Source organism: Capra hircus, chromosome 16, assembly GCF_001704415.2.
Source record: "Capra hircus breed San Clemente chromosome 16, ASM170441v1, whole genome shotgun sequence".
Classification (NCBI taxonomy): Eukaryota; Metazoa; Chordata; class Mammalia; order Artiodactyla; family Bovidae; genus Capra; species Capra hircus.
The window spans coordinates 58095616-58112448 of record NC_030823.1 but is presented as its reverse complement, the minus strand read 5'-3'; the positions used below and the strand labels follow the sequence as shown (position 1 = coordinate 58112448).

The following is a 16833-nucleotide window of genomic DNA, read 5'->3' as shown; positions in this document are numbered from 1 at the left end:
TCATTCACTTGGAAATATGCCATTAATCAAAAGGAGTACCATTGAGAAAAAATTCAGTTTTGAAGGTAAGCTATTAGAACTCTGAGCATATTTAATATGTGCTAAATAACATTTAAGACACTACATGCACCTGTATGCTCAGTCATGTCCAACTGTTTGCAACCCTATGCAATGCAGCCCACCAGGCTCCTCTGTCCATGGGATTCTCCAGGCAGAAACACTGGAGTGCTTGCCACGTCCTTCTCCAGGGGACCTTCCCAACCTAGGGATCAAACCTGTGTCTCCTACACTGGCAGGCAGATTCTTTACCTCTGAGCCACCTGGGAATTTCACTACAGGAAATCTAGGCCAACATACTTCAATATGTTGAATGCAGCAATACAGAAGTAGGACTTAAAATTATGAGCCATATTTTCATATATTTGTGGGAGGAACTGCTTTCCAGGAAGGTCACACAAAGTTGGCACTAAGTCTCAGGCCTTTAAAAACATACTCTTCTAGGAATTCGGCCTAAGGAAATAGTCAAAAGTTCAAAGATCTGTAAACAAAGAGAATCAGTAGACTGTAAACAAAAAATTTTTGAAAAAATGTTAATATTTAAAATAGGATAATGGTTAGGTAAGTTATGTTAAATCAGTCATTAACAAATTATATTTTCAAAGAAGCTTCAGTAATAAAGCAGTGTGACACTGGCATACGAATATACAGAGACCAAAAGAACACAGTAGAAAATCTTGAAATAAACTAAATTGTATATGACAATCTAGTAAAGGATAAAGGAGACGTCTTAAATCAGTGGGGGAAAACATGAATTATTCAATAAATGTTGCTAGGATAACTGAAAAATCATCTTTCTGAAAATGAAATTATATCCATATCTCATACCTTATACCAGGATGAATTCCAAATGGATCAAAGATTTTAAAAAAACAGAAAAGAACTAGACAAACCATGGGAGAGTTGCAACTTCAGAATAGGAAAGGCTATTCTAACAGAAAACCAAAAAGCCATAAAAGACTGACATATTCAACTGTATAAGAACAATTTCCTCATAGAGGAAAAGAAAAACAAAACACAAATTAAAATACCATCAACTCACAGCAGACAAAGGGTTCTTAACATACTAAGAGTCCCTGCAAATCACTAAAGGATCCAACAACCCAATAAAAAGGGACAAAAGATATGTACAGTCACAAAAAAGGCTATATTTAAATGACTCTGTATGATACTCAATCACATTTAAGGTAAGATTTGAAAACTTAAAACTATGACTATTCTTTACTTTTTAGATTGTCGCATTAAAAAATACTTGATAATTCACTATACAGGAAGATGGGCACTCTCATACACTGATGTATTAGTAACTTAGCAGTGTCTGACTCTGCAATCCCATGAATTGTAGCCCGCCAGGCTCCACTGTCCATGGAATTCTCCAGACAAAAATACTGGAGTGGGTTGCCATTTTCTTCTTCAGGGGATCTTTGCAACCCACGAACCGAACCTGGGTCTCCTGCATTTCAAGCAGATTCTGTATGGTCTGAGCCACCTGGGAAGCCCCAAACTTTGGTGGAGAAATATAAATAGGTACAACACCAAAGAAAAGCAATTGAGGAACATCTTCCAAAATTTTAGAAAACACATGTCTCTGACCTAGCAATTCCATGAATTTTTGTTATAGATATACACAAGCAAAATGGCTTATTTTCAAGATTATTTATATACTATCACCTGTACCAGCAAAACTCAGGGTTAAATGATGATTCTTCAATGCATCAAGCAGTCATAAAAACAATATGGAACCACTTTACAAATGGACAGGAAAATATATCCAAGATACAGTGATAAGTATGTGTGAAGGGGAAATACAAGGGAGGAATAACACAAAGTGTAGATCAATTCCTATAATGGGTCATCATTTCTTTTAAAAAAAATGAGGAAAAAAGCATACAAGAGTAAAAACTATACTATCAATTCAGATACAAAACAATTAACAATAACCAGCTTCAAATCACCCCCCCAGAACACCAGATCAACCTCCTTTGGGGGCCTATTCCAGCCATTTTATTAACCTCACACACACACACAAACAAAGCTTTTTTGACCATGCAGCTTGTGGGACTTCCCAACCAGGGGCTGAACCCACACCCTTGGCAGTGAAAGCAGAGTCCTAACCAGTGGACAGACAGGGAATTCTGGGCCCTGAATTTTTTTTTTAACCTAAATTTCTTGGATCCTACACTTGGCAGAATCTTTTATCTATCTACTTCTAGGGGCTTCCAAGATACCACCAGTGGTAAAGAATATGCTTGCCAAAGCAGGAGAACAAAGGGACATGGGTTTGATCCCTGGGTCAGGAAGATCCCCTGGAGAAGGAAATGGCAACCCACTCCAGTATTCTTGCCTGGAAAATCCCATGGACAGAGGAGCCTGGTGGGCTACAGTCCACAGGGTCACAAAGAGTCAGACACGATGGAGCATATCTACTTCTACATGCATGAGACAGGTATGGAAGGATACACAAAAATTTCAAACATTTATTGATTGTGTGTGGGGTTGGGGGGACAATGATTGCTTGCCAGATGCCAAGTGACGGGTGAGGAGGAGGGGTTAGAGGCCTCATGGTATATCCTTTTATACCTTTTGACTTTTGAAAGTAGGAAACGTATTACCTATTTTAAAATTAAGTTTAAAAATAGAAATATATTGGAAAATTTTTAAACACTGTCAAAGCCATAAGGAAATACACGATTAGAAAAAAGTGTGATATAAAATAGATGCAATATGAAACCAAATATGCACAAATGAGTATATCCATACAGAAAAGACTGAAATAAAATACAATAAAATATTAAAATAAGAATTATCTCTAAGAGGTGGAATTACAGCTGATTTTAATTTTCTTCATCTTTTCCTATAATTCCAATTATTTACATTAAGCATGGATTACATTCATAATTAGGAAAATAGTATTAACTTTTTAATGATATGAATCAGAGAGATTAGAAATTAAAAGGGAAGATATAATATAGTTACAGGTATTATCCAGGGTTCTAAGGATCATAACTGAAATATTCAAATTTCCTTAAAACATCCCTCCAATCACAGAATAAAGAATTTAGGAAGAGACCTAATCTGGCCTCTAGTCCACCTCTAAATCCACCACTAAGAGATTATTCTTAACCTCCTACTTGGTGGATGTTTTGACCATTTTTGTTTTCTGTTACCTAGGTAATGGTACTTCCAGCACTTCCCTTAAAGACTGTGAAACTAACAATCTGGTATTTCTCACTGACCTTCAGCTTTGAAAGGCCATCTCCCTAAGGGAAAGCAGTAAGATCTAGAAGCTAAAACAGGAGGCTGAGGAATCTGAGGTTAAGAGTTCTAATCCTGACAAACTGTGGAATTTGTCTCCAATTTGGGGAATAAGCTAAATTTCCTGAGCCAGTTCCCTTACTGAGGAAACTTATAAAGATTATTTAGAAAAATATTTAGGACCACCCGTGCCTTATGTTAAAATTTTTCCTTTCTAAATTTTCACTCTCCCAAGGAATATCTGCAAGTATTACCAATCTCTTAGACCCAGCTATCTGGGTTTCCCTGATAGCTCAGTTGGTAAAGAATCTACCTGCAATGCAGGAGATCCCAGTTTGATCCCTGGGTTGGGAAGATCCACTGGAGAGGGATAGGCTACCCACTCCAGTATTCCTGGGCTTCCCTTGTGACTCAGCTGGTAAAGAAGCCACTTACAATGCAGGAGACCTGGGTTCGATCCCTGGGTTGGGAAGGTCCCCTGGAAAAGGGAAAGGCTACCCATTCCAGTATTCTGGCCTGAAGAATTCCATGGACTAGAGTCCACGGGGCCACAAAAGAGTCAGACACGACTTAATGACTAAACAACAATACCTGCAAAGGACACAAGGTGAACACAACTTGAGCCATGCTGAAGATAACTTATGGGGAAATGAGAATGCAATCAGTCTCTAAATTGGATCCTTAAGTGCAAAGCAACCGCAGACAACTAATTAATGTAACTAAACACTGGGTGAAGGAAGGTAAAACTCAGACTCCTAACACCTGAACCCTGCTGGTAGCGATAAGATGATCACTACTATGTAACAGCACAGCAAGTGAAGCTTTTTTATGCTCTCAAGGGCTCCATTTTTCTTTCCTTCTCCCTCTTTTTTTTTTTTCACTATATTCCCACTAACCCCACTGAGCTGGGCCTCAGGAGGTCCTTTTATCCCCTACTATTTACATATCATGTACTTCTTGATGGCTTCCTTCCCACTAGAAAACCAACCACATTAAACTTGTAAAGAGTTCTCTACCAACAGGTCTTGAGAAGCACTTGATAGCTTTTGGGAAGAAACACCCATCAGAGAGCAGGTATCCCACTGCCAAGGGCAAGTGAAGCGGTTTCAGTAGGTCCCTCAGCACACTTCAAACTCCTCCTCCTGGTTAACAAGACAGAACACCTCTCTAGTTACTTAAAAGTGATTCCAACAGGGCAGGACAAGGAAGCAGACAGCTGAATTTTTTCTGGATTAACTCAGTCATTAGTTGAATGCTTTTTTGTGGTTCACCTACTCAAAAGGTGATCAAACCACTTTGTGCTACTGAAGAGGGCAACTGCTAAGAACAATTACATAAACCCTCCGCTTTAATTTACCTCATGCTTCTTTCTAATGAAACAAAGTGTTACAAACCACTGCCTTGCCACCACTTCCTCAGTAATCTCAGTAAAGCCTATTTCGCCATGTGAATCCCTTTTCTTTTCTTAGCAAATCAGAAAAAAATTATTCCATTCAACATAACAGGACACAACTGTACATCATCTTTTAAGGGGCATGCACTGAATCATATTACCTGAAAAATATTATTATATTATATTAATATATCATATTAATATATATTACTATATATAATATATTAATATATCTGAAAAGATTATCTAAAAAAGATAAAGGCAATCTTTATTTGTTAAATATTAAGTATTTAATTTGAAAATTAAATATTTGTTTAAACTATTCTCAGATAAACAGAACATTCTAGAATTTCATTTTATTTACTTCAGAGAATGTATACAGATCCTCAATTCCATACCAGCAATTCCTAAATCCAAAAAGCTGTGAACACTTTTTTTTATAACTTCTCTAGCAGTAAACTGACCTACAATGACATCATATTATGTATAGTCTTATATCATACTTGGTGTGAATACTCATTTAATTGCAGAACTACTAACATGACTGATTCTTGTTAAGTTTCTCCAGATACCCCAGGGGGGTTAGGTCACTGTATATATACCATATTTTCTAAAATTCAAAGTTTTGAATTCTGAAACACTAGTTCAAACGGTTCTGGAAAAGAGATTGTGGATGTACAGTTTCTATTCTGTAAGAATATTTTTGTTCTTTGAAAATGAAATAGCAAAAATGGATAACCATCAAGGACCAAGTGTATAGCACACAGAACCCTGCTCAACGTCATGTGGCAGCCTGGATGCATGTCTATGTACAGCTGAGCCCCTTCACTGTTGACCTGAAACTGTCACAACACTAGTTAACTGGCTATATCACGACACAAAATAAGTTTAAAAAAAAGAAAGAAAATGAAATAGCAATAAACCAACATGATAGAAGGCAGAAAAATACTAAGATATTGCAAAGGAAATTATCCACCATCTGCGACATTCGTAGAACACAGAAGTTAAATGACTACACAAATTTTCTCTCAAAGGCAAAAGGGGGGTCTGTTTGAAATCAACATAATTTAAAATAAACATTATATATCTAGGCCTTCTTGAAGGTTTTAACTTCAGTGGAGAACTGTCTACTACTACTGTGCATAAAATCTATTGGAGATCACAGGAAATTTAGGTGTCAACACTCAAAGTCAATGTGCTATCCTTGATGTGCCATGATTCCTAAAGATTCCTAAAACATTAATACTGATTTGTAAAAGCTCAATTAATCACATTTGAGGAAATTAAAACACTTAAAGTAACATGAATATGTCTGGGGATATACTGAGTACATATTTACTGATTTTCTTCTGGCAATCAATTAGCTAAAGCACGTAAAACTTTTAGTCTTGGCTGAGCAATTTCATTTATCTACATGTTCATACACAATAGGAGTCATGGGGTGCATATCTAAGATGTGTAAGAATGAGTGATTTGCTAAGAATATTCAAAGTGAATTATGCTAAGATCATGCTGTGTAAGGCCAGTTGACTTAGTCACAACTAATTCATACTACACCAAAATAAAACAACTTCCTGGACTTGTTACTGGCTGCAACATTTTAAGTAAATATAGAAACATTCTCTAAAAATGCAATAAAAAATACTTTCTAAATTAAAACACCATCCTTTAATTGGTGAAGCATAAACAATATTATTTACTACAAACAGGTAGGACTTCTATCCCTACCAACTCATATCCAGTTTGAGAAACTCTTACCAAATTCTCATTGCCATATTCTAGAACTGTGTGATATTTGATACAGCATGATTAATTCCCTTTTTTTCTGCTTGCTGAAACTGTACCAGTCTTTAGAAACTTTCCGAGGTCTCTACCAGTCATTAAGAAACAATGAGCCATATATTAGCTTAATGGTACACAATAATGCTGATGTTATTTATTAACTGAATATTTTAGATAAGTCCTGCCCATGCTATTAAAACAGTATGGTTTCTTGGTGATCAATTCATCATGATAATTGTATTTCCCTTCTAGTTATTAAAGAGCACTGCTGTGCATACACTTGCAGACCTGTTGTACTGATGGGTGCAGAGCTCCAATGCCGCCACAGCTAGAGACCGATATCTTAAATCTCCCCCAAATAGTGTCCTTCACTCATCATCCACTCATGGTAAAGTAGTTAATTTTAACGTCCTCATTGTTTACCAGAAAGCACAGACAGTGAGGCTGGCTTCGCCGCTCCCGTTTCCTTTTGCTGGGCTGCTGAGCTTTTTCAGCCAATTGACTTCGCTTTGAGGCTATAAATATCTGAAAAATGTTCTGCATTTGATGCTCTTGGATTCTGCATCCATATTTAGCTGTTTGTGGCATGCCTTTGTTTAAGCTTCTCTACCACCCATACAGTCAGTCAGGTTGAGATCTGGATGGTCAAAGGACAGATGGATCAACATTCGACAGACACTGACTTACCACGGGGGAGGCATCAATCTGCTGGACACTGTGACAATGAAGGGAGTGGCAAGACAGGAATACAAAGATCAGCAAGACAGACAGACTCTCTGGTGTCAAAAATTTTATAGTCTTGACGGGCATGGGCACAACTTACAGGAACAGTGGTAGAAGACAAATGGAACATTTTACAGCTAAAAGAAAATGAAGAATAGCATGATTTTCTCTTAGTCCTGTCTCAAAGATGTGCACTTGTTTGTGTTCTAAATATAGATCCACGTATATATATTTCAAAAAAGTTTCCACTCGTGACAACACACAAAACCCTGGATGTAAGTATTATCTACCAAAGAGCCAGACCTATCAGTAGCAAACTCAAAACGGTGTCCAGTCTTCAAATTTTGTGAGGCAAACTAATAAAATATTGTTTTTAAAAGTTTGTGTAAATAAATAAATAAATAAAAGTTTCTGTTAAGATATCTGAGGGGAAGGGGGTAGTTCTGTTTCTGTTTGCATACTGATTTCAAACATAAGTATATTGCAGAGGATGTAAGCCATAACCAGAGGCCAACAGCACTTAATACATCTCCTTACTTTAAACCCTATCTTTAAGGCCCACATGGCTATTTTAGGTCAGGTCTCAAAACTGAATGAGCTGGATCTGAGAACCCCATCCCCACCTTCCTATCTTGTGAAAACATTCCAAACAAATATACATTTGCCCTCAACATTCCTTCTTTCAAAACTCAGTTCATTGACCTTTTGATAAAAGTGCTCCCCAGAAACCCGACAGTCATGATTTAAATGCATTAAAGGCTTGCTTGATGCCTGGCCTCAAGTCAGGCTGGAAGTGGGAGACCAAGTTGTAGGTAAAATAATAGGGCAGTTCATAGAATCAGAGAACTTTAAAGCTAAAATATACCATAGATACCAATTACTCCAGACTCCACATTTTATGTAGAAACCTAAGCACACGGACTTAAAATTACTTGCCCAAAGTTAGACAACAATTTGTGGCAAAGCCAGAATGAAAACCCAGGTTCACAATCTCCAGCTGCATACTCTACACTAGTTTCTGGATTTCTTTAAAAAGCATTTGAATACATTCATCAAAGTCTCTTCCAGTTGTGTAAAAGAACCTTGATGTTCCAAAACAATCAGGATTAAACAAATAATAAAATCAAAACAAACTTTTCCAAATTAATTTTCTACATTCTATTATTTTTGCATCAAAGCTTTTCTAAGAATTATACAATAGGCAACTTAAAAACTAGCCAAGGATATAGAAAAGTCAAGAGTCATTAAGATAGTTTTAGAATATTTACATCAAACTAAAGATGGACAGGGAGGCCTGGCGTGTTCATGGGGTCGCAAAGAGTCGGACACGACTGAGCGACTGAACTGAACTGAACTGAAAGACAATAAAGTAGTATCCTCTAAGAGCTGCCTTAGAGGAAGGAAAGTGGCAGTACTAAATAGTAAATAAAAACTATTTCTGGCTAATTGATAGGGAAGACAAAGCTACAATGCAGCAGAAAATCTGAAAATTAACTCTGAAATTTTATATACATTAAATATGTGTTTGTGAGAGAGAATATACATGTATATTTTTAAGAGGGCTTCCCTGGTGGCTCAGATGGTAAAGATTCCGCCTGCAATGCAGGAGACCTGGGTTCAATCCCTGAGTTGGGAAGATCCCCTGGAGGAGGGCAGGGCAACACTTAGTATTCTTGCAGGCTACAGTCCATGGGATCGCAAAGAGTCAGACACAACTGAGCAAATATGCATAGCACATATATTTAAGAAACATATACATACACACACATACACACACATACACACACAAACCTAGGCCTAGGAATGGACTACAAAAACAAGCACATTCATTTTATGGGTTACATTCAAAGTATGTAGCTAACACTAGGTCTAGAAAACCCAGACAGAACTACTGAATTGTCATATATTCATATTCTTGCAGTAACAAGGCTAACTTCATACAAAAAAACAATATGCAAAAGAAGTATATAAGAAAAGATAGGACAGGAGAGGAAAAAGTTGTAACCTCCAATATACTCTAATTCAAGTTCAACTTCAGATTTTCACCACCCTTTGTTATAAACCATCAGCTAAGTAGGACTAGCAGGTGAATGAAAAATCAGGCACTAAAGTTTTTAATCTGCTGAGAATGAACCGGATGACCTTGCATCATCTCCCACTTCTTTGCTTTAATTCTTTCAGCTAACTAAAACAACATCAAGAAACATTTACAAACAGCCAGCAAAATACAAAGTACTGCATACATAAATCCATTTTAAAAAGGCTATAAAAACTGCTGGATTTTTAGAACTGCAAGGACTATTAAGGGATTATTTAATCCAATCCATTCATTTTACAGATGAGGAATCAGAGGTCAAAAAAGTGATCTGATCTGCTCCAAATCACATAGACACTTAGCAGCAGAACTGAGACAAAAATTCGTATCTCTGGACTCCTAGTTCTATGATCTATCTCTCTGATAGTGATAGACAAAGTCTTGAAATCAACTAAACTATCCAGGAAGACAACTTCAAAGTCACCGTCACTCCTGAATAGTAAACACATAACCTGCTCAAGATGGGGAAAAAAAAAAAAAAGCCAGAAACACATAAAGTAATTGATCACTATATGCTTAGATGCACATGACTGCAGGATAACACCTTAAACTTGTGTTGATTTCAGGTGCTTCAAGCTTGCCATCTTATACTCAGCCACATGACTAATGTCTTTTATATCCCTGTGAGCTAAGTGATAAACACCTTGATGTTTCAATGATTTGGAAAGCAACAGCTCAGTCCTGAATGCCAGGCTATAAATCTTTGGACTACAGGTTTTCAAAATCAGCATGGCTTAAACGCTGCCACAAGGCTTGCCCTTATAGAATCTCATCATTCAGTTTTAATTAAAGAGGTGGTTACTAGGAATGCAGAAAGGGAAAGTTTTAGTGTGTTCATCACTTTTTAACTTGCTGAGTAGCAATCCAGTCACTTTACAAAGAGCACCAGAAACAATAGTGCAATCTGAAACAATCCACACCCCTTGGACTAAGTGCTTGCCTTTGGAGAGTAAGGTTCAGAAAGAGGTTACAGAAGTAAGACTGTTCCCCTTCTCAAATGAATACTTCTGATTTTTACTTTATTATCTTAACCTCCACTAAGCTTTTTCATAATATCTTGGTTTGCAGTCTTCCCTTGCTCAAGACTGATTGATTTCCTGGTGTCTTCTTCTTGAAGATTGGCTGACACCTCCCTTGAAGTAACCACCTGAAAATTAAGGCTTCATATCCCAACTCCACCTTAAACTTACTGTAGGAACCTGAAAAGGTCCAAAGACCATACTGAGTCACATCTCTCTCAAGTGCAAGTCTGGAGAAACTTGTCAGAAATGCACCCCCAGAACAAAAAGGGATGTGGGAAACGGACCCAGGATGGATGGGGACTGAGAATGGATGGGACTGAGACCTGGGGAATGCATTTCTGCCTGAGCAAAGATAAGAAACATCAGCCTCTAAGACGGCCTTAGGTCCTTACCGTACACGCGGACCCAGCTCTGTTGCTGGCACACGGACTCCAGAAGAATCCGATCCAACATGCCACCGGCCATGGCCCCACTGACCGGGACAACCGCGTCCAGCTCCTCCGGGGGGAGCGGCGAGTCGGACTCCAATCCCGGGAACATCTCTGGCCAGGACAGCGCCTCCGCGGCTCCTCCGGACGACAGGGAGAGCTCCATGGTGCCCCGGAGGGACAAGGCGGCGGCGGCGGCGGGGCGGGCGCGCGGCTCCGCGCCCTGCTTGCGGAAAGGGGAGGCGGAGAGCGCAGCAGCGGGGGCACGGACCCGAGCGGCAGCCGGCGCGGACGCGGCTCACCTCCTTCCCCACCGCCCACTGCCCGCGGCTCGGGCGCAGCAGCCCACCTGCAGCCGGCGGGCGGGACCCAGGCCGGGAGGCGGATCCAGCGTGGCCCCGGGCGGGGGGTGGGTCCGGGCTCAGGTGTGGGTCCCTCCCGGGAGGGACGTGGAAGGACCCGGGAGAGGCGGCTCGCCCGCCGGCCCCCTCGGAGCCGCCTTTCTGTGCCCCCGCCGACGTCTCCCGCGGGCCGATCGGGCCGGGGCTGGGGATGGAGCGGGGCAGGGCAGGGCTGGGCTGGGGGCGTCGCCGCCAGGGGCCGCCCCCTTTGACCGGCTCCCGCCGCCGCCGCCGCCGCCGCCGCCGCCGCCGCTCAGGGGCTCCGAATGTCCACTCCCTCAGCCTGTGGGGAGGGCGGTGGCCCCGGGTTTTCGCCCGCCAGTCTTCAGCACCCTCCCCAGGAATGAACCCGGCCCGCCCCCTAACTCTCAGGACACGGCTCCCGCCGCGGCTGGGGCTCCGGCTCCGACTCCGCCGCGGATCCCACAAGCCCGGCAGCCGCGGCGGTGGCGGCGGCAGGCGGCATCCCAGGGTGATAGGCCGGAGCAATCGAGGGCCGAGGGCCCAGCCGCGTGTGCAGTGGAATAACGAAGCGGAGGAGGAACTGCTGCCGAAGGCAGGAAAAATCGGACACCGAATTATTCACCCAGCCGGTTCCGCCTACTTCCCAAATACTCTCTCCCCGACCGCCCTTACAGTGCGTTTCCCTGTCTCCCGGTCTCCCCAGCTGCTGCTTGAAGTGGAGCCGGCGTGGAGAGGCGGGGAGGAAAAGTGATGCGGGAAATTTAAAAAGAAAGGAAAAGAACTTCCCTTTTCCCTCTCCCCCCTCTTCCTACCCCTTTCCTTGTTTGTATGCATTTATGTCTATATTTGTTTGGACAACCGTTTCTTTCTTATTGGACGGAGACATTGGAGAGGCTGTTTTATTTTACAGTCACCCTAAGGGAAACGCTTCCTTCCTTCCCAGAGAGGAGAGTTGGCAGCGGGGTCTGGGATTGTGGAATTGTGTGGGATCCGCGCTCTGCGCCCTGTCCGCGCTAAAGCTGGATTTGTCATCGGTTTAGAATAGCATGGCTCAAAAGTGTGGTGTGGATGGATGGACGGGCCTCGTAAGCACATGAAATGCTCAAAAGCCCTGAATTAGCTAAGCATATTTCTCTTTTTTAGCCTTTGATCTTTGTGCAACATCTTGGCTTTTTTTTTTTTTTTTTTTGCCAAATCTTCTAATGATATCTCTTGCGTTTTATTTTTGGTCTATTTGTAGCCTGTCTCCCTTGACCTTGGGTTTAATTTTATGCCCTTATGCCCACCCAAGGCGATATTATTTACCAATTCAGCTTTAAGAGTGGCTGGAAAAGTAATAATTATCATTTTAAAACTGAACAGTAACAACTTAAAAGCGTCTTGCACATAGTGCATTTCCAGCAATGTTTCTTGAACATGGCTATGTAAAGCCAAACAAAGATTCCACAAGTGTGTGTGTGTGTGTTTTCTCTTCTTGGAGGGTTTTATTCTGTGTTTTCCCCCTGTTTTTCTCTAGTTAGCACAACAAGACTGGTCTACAAGGAGACATTTTCAGTTTCTGTATTGTTTGGGTTTATCATGAGCTATGAGGACACATTTTGTCGTTTTCTCCAAACTCTTATTTAGAGTAATAGTGCTTCATAGCGGAAAGTAACCTTAGAGAGAATCTGATCCTGCTTCTTGCTTAACAGGTGAGAAAACTGAGGAACAGTCATGTTAGCTGGCAAAGCTTCAATGATAACTGGTTACTTCAGCTTGGAACCCTTTGTGATTAAGTTTGTTGATATGTGGCTTGGTGATGTATTGAAGTGATCATTTCCAGTATCTAGAACCCTGATTTCTTACTATCTGACTCCATATGCAGACTTGCTAGTGTGAGGTAGCTCAGTGTTTGGGTGGACAAAAGAAAGTGTTGAAGCCAGAGATTTAGAGCCTAAATTCTGCACGGAGCAGAACTAGAGCATTTTCAGGTACATTAAATTGCTGTTTAAGTCATGGTAACAAAAGTGAGAGAGCAAGGAAGTAATGGGCATCAGATGTACAAATTTGAGCACCTCTTTATTAGTCAATATCTAAGGAATTTCTTTACCCTAGCAGCTATTTCAGAGCAGCATCAGAAGTGCTGTGTGCAAATTCACAATTTTTTTTTTCTCTTTCTAGCTTGCTCTCTAATTGGCATCATTCATTCTTGAGCGGAAGAAAAAGCTTTCTACCAATCCCCAATAATCCTACTTTCTACATCCAGATTTCCCAAATCCCAGTTCCTGCTTCACTTCCCCATTCTCACCCGACTGGCTTCAGTAGTTCTCTAGTTGCTTACGTAACAGTATGCCTGGAATTTATCTAGTGTTTATAACTTAAAGAGATAATACTTTCACAATCTGAAAAATAATTGTATGAGATAAAGCAGAACCAATATTTTTTTAAATCACCATTTCGCCAGTGAAAAAAATTGAAGCATAGACGTCTATTAAGCAACCTACCTAAAGTAACATAGATAGTTCATAGATTAAAACCCTAACTTCCTAATTTTTTACCTCACTGATGGATCTGGATTCCTTCAGGGTTCCCCATCCCCCTACCACCCTACCTTTAGCAGATGGTTGGATGGCAAAACCAACCCAGTGGACATGAGTTTGAACAAATTCTGAGATAGTGAAGGACAGGGAAGCCTGGCATGCTACAGTCCACAGGGTCGCCAAGAGTGGGACACGTCTTAGCCACTGAACAACAACAACCCCCCTTTGGCAGGTAGAATTGTTCTAACAGTTGTAGAGCCAAAAGTAAATATTTCATGGCTTTTGTAAATTTTTATCACTTAAAAATATTGAAGAAAAATCAAACAAGCAAACAAAAGTGATAAACTAATTTGCATTGCTGGGAGGCAGTCAATCCTACTTGAATTTATACCAGTGGTATCTGCCTGGTGTAATCCCAGATTTTAAAATGAAGATAAATCCTCTGCTGTTAAAGTCTTAATTTACATTGTAGTTTGCAAACAGGCCTTTGTGTGTGAAATACAATAAAGTCTCATTTCCCTGCCTGCCCTACCCCCTTCTCCTTTTTTTTCTCTCTAGAGCCTCTGACACTAAGCTCTCAGAGGTGATCTACATATTTATTGTCAATGGAATTCAACTCTAAGAATCTAACCCAAAACTCAAAACCAGAAGGAACTAAAAAACTGGGGAACTGTGGAGGAGAAAAAATAATAAGTTCCCCTGATCATACTCTGAAAAACAAAGCCTGGCAATAACCTGAGATTTCGAAAGAAAGAAGCCTTGGGTTCTGAATGCCTGCACGCTCAGTCACTCAGTTATATATGACTCTTTGCGATCCTGTGGACTATAGCTCACCAGGCTCCTCTGTTCATGAGATTTTTCAGGCAAGAATACTGGTATGAGTTGCCATTTCCTGAGGATCAAATATGCCTCTCTTGAATCTCGTGCATGGGCAGCTGAATTCTTTACTACTGAGCCACCTGAGAAGCCCCTCTAAGTACACATTATCAATATAAAGAAGAAACGAGGATTTGGAATCTTGACTGTCAACCTGAGGACCAGGTACACGACCAATTTTCTCTTCTGTTCATCTGTCGGAAAACAAAACTTCCCTGGTGGTAGAGGGGAAAAGAATGCCTGCCAATGGAGGGGACGCAGGTTTGATCCCTGGTCCAGAAAGGGTTTGATCCCTGGTCCAGAAAGATTCCACATGCCAAGGAACAGCTAAACTCACAGGTACAGCAGCTACTGACTGAGCCTGCACTCTAGAGCCTTCAAGCTGCAACTACTAAACCTAGGTGCCCAGAGCCCGAGCTCTGCAAGGAAGATTAGCCCCTGCTTGCTGAAGCTAGAGAAAGCCCTCTCGCAGCAACAAAGACCCAGAACAGCCAAAAATAAATTTAAAAAAAGAAAACACACACACACAAAGAGGCTCCCTCATCACAAACGCCCTTAACTCTTTTCTTGTAGCCAATTCCTTCTAGGCAATCTAGACAATAGCTCTAAAGCCCTAATCCCGCAAGCAGTTACGAAACTATGGTTCACCAGCCACTCCCTTTCAATATTCCCTTTCCCCTTGGACACAACGATGTGGCACTCTCTTGATTATGTTCTATAACTCTGACCATGCCCAGTTCATCAAAATGAAAGAATTTAGACACTTCTCAAGCTTCTGTTGTCCATCTTCCTCCTGCCTCACTCTCCAATTCCTTGGTAATCTTTTCACTTGGAGGATTTCAGCTCCTTCACTTAGAGAATGTTGTCTCTAAGATACCCATTTCCAGTTGCATCCATAGTACTGAGGTCCATTCAGGAGTGTGTAAATGTTGAACACCTCCACTAAGATATGCATGCTCCCTTGTGCTTCAGACACGCTGCATGAAAAGTGAATTATTTCCTGGTTTCTCCTGCCCAAACACCCTTCTCTTCTTGAATTTCCCTTTTATTTTAGAAGTACTAGTAGATTCTTAAACCTGGAGTTAACTTTGAATCCCCTCCTCCCTCCGTAGCTTCCATAAATCCAACGCATTTGGAATACTTTCTGTTCCCACTGACACCATGCGAGCTCAGGATTATGCATTAGCCTTTTAGCTGTTCTCTTTCCCCTGAGATCTTTCCACTTCCAGCTCATCCTACACTTTTCTGTAGGTGAATTATCCTAAAGCACCGTTCAGACTAAGTCACACCCAAGCTCAGAAAAACAGCTCCCTGCTGCCTACTAAGTAAAATGCACACTCTGCCGAGATTAAAAGGGCCTCCCCAGTGTGGTCCCAGACCAGCGCTGCTACCTGACTTGTAGCCTATGCTCTTATAGTCACCCCAAATGGTTCATGTTCCCCAAATACATCCAGCATTTTTCTTTCCCTTTGCCTCCTCTTGTTTCTTATATCTGAAATGGCCTTTCCTCTGTCTTCGCCTACTAAATGCTCACCAACCTTCAAGCCCCTACCCCTTCCCCCATCAAATGTTGATGTCCTCCTCCAGCAAGTTATTTCCTATCGTCCAAGCTGGCAGTGATCTCTGCCTCCTCTGAGTTCCCATGGCATTTGTTCATTTCTGCCTTCTGGAATCAATCACAGTTTATATTGTGGTATCGTCTTTTGTGTAACTCAAATATCTGCTATTAGGTTATAAGCATCTTGAGGACAGAGGCCTTGGGTTAATTCACGTTTATCCCCTACATTGTCTTTCACATACCAACCCCTCAATGAAACTAGAAGCCAGGAAACAAGAAATTAAACTGAAAAAGAAAACCTGGTTGTGTTCATAGATGTTTGGGATTGCAAAAGACACTTACAAAGTTAATTTAATGAACCTTCGCCATGTAACCCCATTCTCTCCCAGCTTCTCCCCCATTAAAATAAGTAAATATACCGACAGAAATAGAGTCACAGACATGGAGAATAGTCTTGTGGTTGCCAGGGGGGAAAAGAAGGGGAGGGATGAATTGGGAGATTGGGATTGACATATACACACTGCTGTATATAATAAAATGGATGCTAATAAGCTGCTGCCTTATAGCACAGGGATCTCTACTCAAATTCCATAATGACTATATGGGGAAAGACTCTGAAAGTTAAGTGGATATATGTATGTGTATAGCTGGTTCACTTTGCTATACAACAGAAACTGACCCAGCATTGTAAATCAACTATACTCCAATAAAAACAAACAAACAAAACAACAAATATATATATATATATATATACCTAGAC

The 16833-nt window shown here is 40.9% G+C and overlaps 1 protein-coding gene across 2 annotated transcripts in view; it reads right to left on the bottom strand.

Moving 5' to 3' along the window:
- RASAL2 (RAS protein activator like 2) overlaps nt 1–11602 on the bottom strand; it is a 392645-nt gene extending 381043 nt beyond the window's left edge. For both annotated transcript variants that reach the window (XM_013970360.2, XM_013970362.2), the window contains exon 1: nt 10720–11602. In XM_013970360.2, the coding sequence (XP_013825814.2) occupies nt 10720–10921 (202 nt within the window). In that variant the 5' untranslated portion in view covers nt 10922–11602. The remainder of the gene's footprint in view (nt 1–10719) is intronic.